At 38.2% G+C, this 4,808-nt stretch overlaps 1 protein-coding gene across 2 annotated transcripts in view; it reads left to right on the top strand.

Annotated features, from left to right (window-relative positions):
* Nucleotides 1-1,408: 1,408 nt before the first annotated feature.
* LOC101303807 (sucrose transport protein SUC4-like) overlaps nucleotides 1,409-4,808 on the top strand; it is an 8,541-nt gene continuing 5,141 nt past the window's right edge. Inside the window, exons 1-2 of one of the 2 annotated variants that reach the window (XM_004299789.1) lie at nucleotides 1,409-1,438; nucleotides 1,918-2,455. In XM_004299789.1, the coding sequence (XP_004299837.1) occupies nucleotides 1,409-1,438; nucleotides 1,918-2,455 (568 nt within the window). Of the gene's footprint in view, nucleotides 1,439-1,857; nucleotides 2,456-4,808 lie in introns of those variants that run through there. The other variant, XM_004299790.1, reaches the window with a different exon arrangement.

Here is a 4,808-nt window from a genome sequence, read left to right as displayed (position 1 = left end):
AAATAGCGAACGGCTGAGATTAACACATCCGCACATTTGCAAACTCACGGACGTCCTCCTTGGATCCTTGCTGTATATATATATATTAAAACAAATAAATAAACACACACAGTAAAACTGTGAAAGTTGCGGGAATTATTATTATTATTATTTTGGCAATGAAAGTTGCGGGATTTGACCCTCGCCCTCGTGATCCGCATGAAGAGAACAGTCCAAAGTTCTACATTCATGATATTTTGATAGATCATTGAAAGGTATCATAATGTTGCTTTCCTAGTCCTAGGAGGTCAGAATTGTGACCCCCAACCGGCCAACCCTCTCTCTCTCTCTTTCTAATAATAGAGCTTTCTTTAAGCATATTTTTCCATTAATAGTTTATCCACTTTGTGAAGAAGACACCTCACATAAATCTTGTATTATGGCCTAGTATTAGATGCTTATCGCTTATCATTATTTTTCATTTTTTTCTATGCTCAAACACACATCTAGTCCACCCATTTAAATGGTTATTTCGTTGGACAAAGATCATTATATATATCTTCGTCCCATTGAATAATAAGGAAATTGGTAAAAAAAAAAAAAGAACCTTGGATTACATGTTTGAATAATTGCTCTTAACATCTTCCTTGTGTATTTAAGTTTTCTCATTTATATGTATATGACAAAAGAGTTACATGATGCAACTCTTTTTTTAAGAATCAATTATTAAAGATAAATATAATTTATTTACAAGTGAAATTACATCAAACAAGTTGACAATTGTATAAGAACATCATAGAAGAGTGTTTTTCTTGACTCGGGGTTTTTTTTTTTCGATAAAATTTTGCAGCTCTACAAACTCGTAATAGCGTTTTTAGCAATGCAAGTTACTTCTTTATCAAACTTTAAACAAAGTAGTTATAAAGTCAATTTTAACTAGCCATTTTTAAAATATGTATGCATTCATCATAATTGAGAGTATGATCTCGCTCTATGTATTTAAAAATAAGGTAGCTAAAAGTTCAACTGGATAGTCACATAAAAAGTTAAACATGTTTCTAGAGTCCAAAATAGAAATCGATCTAACAGATGAACTAACGATATCTAATTGGAACAGACAACTCTTTTACATGATTATTCTCTAAAAGACATATATTTTGAATAATAAATTACACTGTAAGATACCCACATTAAATGGTTCGGACGTTGTAAGAGTTCTCCTGATAATAATAGGATGTGTTTAAATTAAACCTCGGCTTACGGATAACATAAATGATATATCAGGGACAGGGACAGCTCTACATAAACTGCTCTCGATTCTAGAGTGGTAACTTCGTTAATCTTCATCTTAGTTTGTTACCAAACAATAAAAAGTAAAAATAGTGAGTTACAGCTGTTACACCGTGACATTGAAGCAAATAAGAAAAGAATGGGACCGAATTCGTTTTGTCCTCCGGAGGTGACAGCTGCCACGGGTGACACCATCAACATTTTCTATTAGTGTGTCGTTCAGCTCCAACAAACAAAAGGCTATTACACATTTAGCCTTTCGGTGCAAAATTCCTGGCAATTAAGGACAAGGACAAACCTTCCTCCAAAAAAATAAAGCCAACTCAACACAATAGCCGACATTTAGCCCTACTTCCAATCATCATTTGCCATTTAAGCCCCAAACCCCAATCATTAAGGTCACTACCCCTTCCCGCTTTTTCTTCCCCTTTCCCCGTAATTAACCCCCAACCCCAGGGGCATTTCAGTATCTCCACCCTCATTATTTTTCCCACTTCTCACACACTTCACCTCACTGTGACTTCATAACTGCCTACCCCGCGGCCCAATGAAACCGCCACCTTTCCCTCCCTCACTTTTCTTCTTTTTCTTCTCCTTCTCAAATTCCCAGAGAATAATTCTAGAGAGAGAAACTCTCTGAGTTTCTAGAGAGAGAAAGCGGCCTCGCCGGAGATGCCTACGCCAGAAGCGGACCCGGAGCGCCACCACCACCACCGCGGGAGGACTACCAGACCTCCGGCGGCGGTGGTTCGCCCGGCGAGGCCGTCGCTCCGGCAACTTTTCCGGGTGGCGTCGGTTGCTTGCGGAATCCAATTCGGCTGGGCTTTGCAGCTCTCTCTGCTCACTCCCTATGTTCAAGAGCTCGGAATCCCTCACGCTTGGGCCAGCGTCATCTGGCTGTGTGGGCCGTTGTCCGGTCTGATAGTCCAGCCCATGGTTGGACACATGAGCGATCGGAGCACGAGCCGGTTTGGGCGGCGGAGGCCGTTCATCGTCGCCGGAGCGGCGTGTATTGCTGTTTCGGTTCTGATCATCGGTTACTCCGCCGATATCGGGTGGCTGCTCGGCGACCGCGGCGGCGTGAGGCCTAGGGCTATTGGAGTGTTTGTGTTTGGGTTTTGGATTTTGGATGTGGCCAATAATGTGACCCAGGGGCCTTGTAGAGCTCTGCTTGCTGATCTCACTGGTATGCCACTTTCTTTAGAGCATTGATCACCTAAAATTTCAGATATTTTCTTCTCATTTTTCTAATTTTAGGGAATGAGATTTAAATTTTCGCAATTATATGTTTGTTTTTGGATGTGCTACTGTTTTTGAAGAAATTTAGTTATTGTTATAGGTGTTATACTATTTATAGCATTTATGTATCTGTTAATAATTTTCAGTTGAATAAGATGTAGGTGAAAATGCTTCATATAAGTGAAGCTTCTGTTTTATCGGATATCTACACTATCTTTAAACTTATATCAATAATTGATATGTGTATATATTCATCTCTGAATTCTGATTACGGAATTGTACATGAATAATAAGGGTCTGTGCTGATATGCCAACATATGACTTAGTTGTTTGACTGACATCATGGCATGACGATGTCAGTGAGTATGATAATGTAACTCACGAGTCTGGGAATGGGTGCAAGACTGAACTGCTAACAAGCAATTGTCACTCGTTCTTGTTTGAAAGATTCTTTATTGTAATTCAAAATTCTGACATAGCGTCCCATATCATTAGCGTCTTACTTTACGGAAGACACTTTCTTATTGCTGGTTAGTCTACCTTACCCCTTAAGATGCTAACAAAAATTTTGTTATTGAGACTGTAGTTGCCGATGTGCCTTATGACATAGCTCATCGGTGTCTGATAGAGGTAATATCTCAAACCAGATTTTACATCAACTTTTGAAAAAAAAGAAAAAAGGAAGGGATTCTCATCTTATCTGCACAAGGTATAAAGGTGCACTAGGGAGAGGAAAATACTAGCTTTAGACACATTGTATGAAGAATATCCTGGATATCATTAGGAAACTCTCTGCACTTGTGTGTCTCTTCCTCCAGGAGTATGCTTATTTAAGGGCGACATAAAGTAGTTTCATCACTGTTCAAATCCATGTAAATGGTATATTGTCATCCTGATGTTACTGGGTTTATAATTTTAAAAGGAAGTTTTGATCAAACACTAAGATTGGTTACAAGTTACCACTATCTAGCGTGCAATTTCCACATTCAGCATACACTATACAAGTCGGATGGTAAAATCTTGTTGTACTTCAACAATTTCCTTATGGATTTTAGATAGGAGTTGATGATTTTCTGTGGTTGTTGAAGTGAAATGAAAACATAGGTAGTCTAGAGGTTTCTAGTTTAAGTTCTTGGAAGATCTATGTAATTTGTTGTGTAAATGAGTTACAGATGTTGCACCTGTATGTGTCCTTGTAAATGAATAACTTAAAATGGACCAATCATAACAGCTGCAAATAAGTGCATTATTTTTAACAAGATAACAGTGGCACTTTTGTAGCTGAAAATTACGAATAAGTACCGTTTGAGTAGGAAAGTGCCAGTTGTGTCATTATTTTCATTGATCTAGGACCAAACATAGACCTAACATTCAGAAATATTAGGCATCTGTAGGTTCCAACTTGCTAGTGTGTTCGGTGCTCATGGTAAATTATCCCTTTACCAACAATTATTAATTTTAAACTTTTGTAGCCAATGACTTGTTGCTTGACAAGAACTTCTAAGTTTGCAGTTTTGCGTTATTTACATATGTATTGCAAAATTTGTCTCCATAACAACGGAAATGTCTTTTCTTTTCATGAATCCAAGAGTTATTTTGAGTTGTAAAAAGCATGTTTAATAATAGCATTATTTAATGTCAAGTCAGTTCAAGTAGATAAACCGAACCACAGATAACACCCCAATGCTATCCATTCTCCATAATAGAGCTGTCATAGTCATTGTAACTAAATTTTGTCTGGTTGATGCTATTGTAATTAGGCATGACCATATTCAACTCCAAAAGTCTTCCTATTTTTGCTAGCTAAAATTTCCCTATTGAAAGATATGAGACATGATAACCTAATTCAACACTTGATATGCCTGTTTATTTAGGATTTATGATAGGGCTTACCATTGTATTGAGAAAGTACCATTATGTTGAGAAAGCAAACATTGGCATATGTGCTAGATGAACGAATCTCCAGGCGAACTAGTGCACAGAAATTATGTACACAGTTACAATTGTGATTTGTGATTCCAGAGTCTTTAGTTGGTAGTTAATGCTTGCAATAAGTTACCCTTTCTCGCTAAGCGTATAATACACTATTGATTAAAGAAGATGGATACATGGAGAGAGAGATATATATAGATATATATATATATATATATATATACACACAGGAAGGATATGAAGCGGACGTCCGCACTCGGCTTAAAGTGCGGACGTCCGTCCGTTCTCCACCCTCCGGCGCCGGCGACGGCGCACCTCCACCCCAGAAGACTCCAGCAGCGTCCCCGACCACTTTCCCTACCCGGCGA

The sequence above is a fragment of the Fragaria vesca genome, linkage group LG5 (assembly GCF_000184155.1).
Source record: "Fragaria vesca subsp. vesca linkage group LG5, FraVesHawaii_1.0, whole genome shotgun sequence".
NCBI classification, from domain to species: Eukaryota; Viridiplantae; Streptophyta; class Magnoliopsida; order Rosales; family Rosaceae; genus Fragaria; species Fragaria vesca.
The sequence above is the reverse complement of the archived record's forward strand: the minus strand, read 5'-3'. Positions and strand labels throughout refer to the sequence as shown.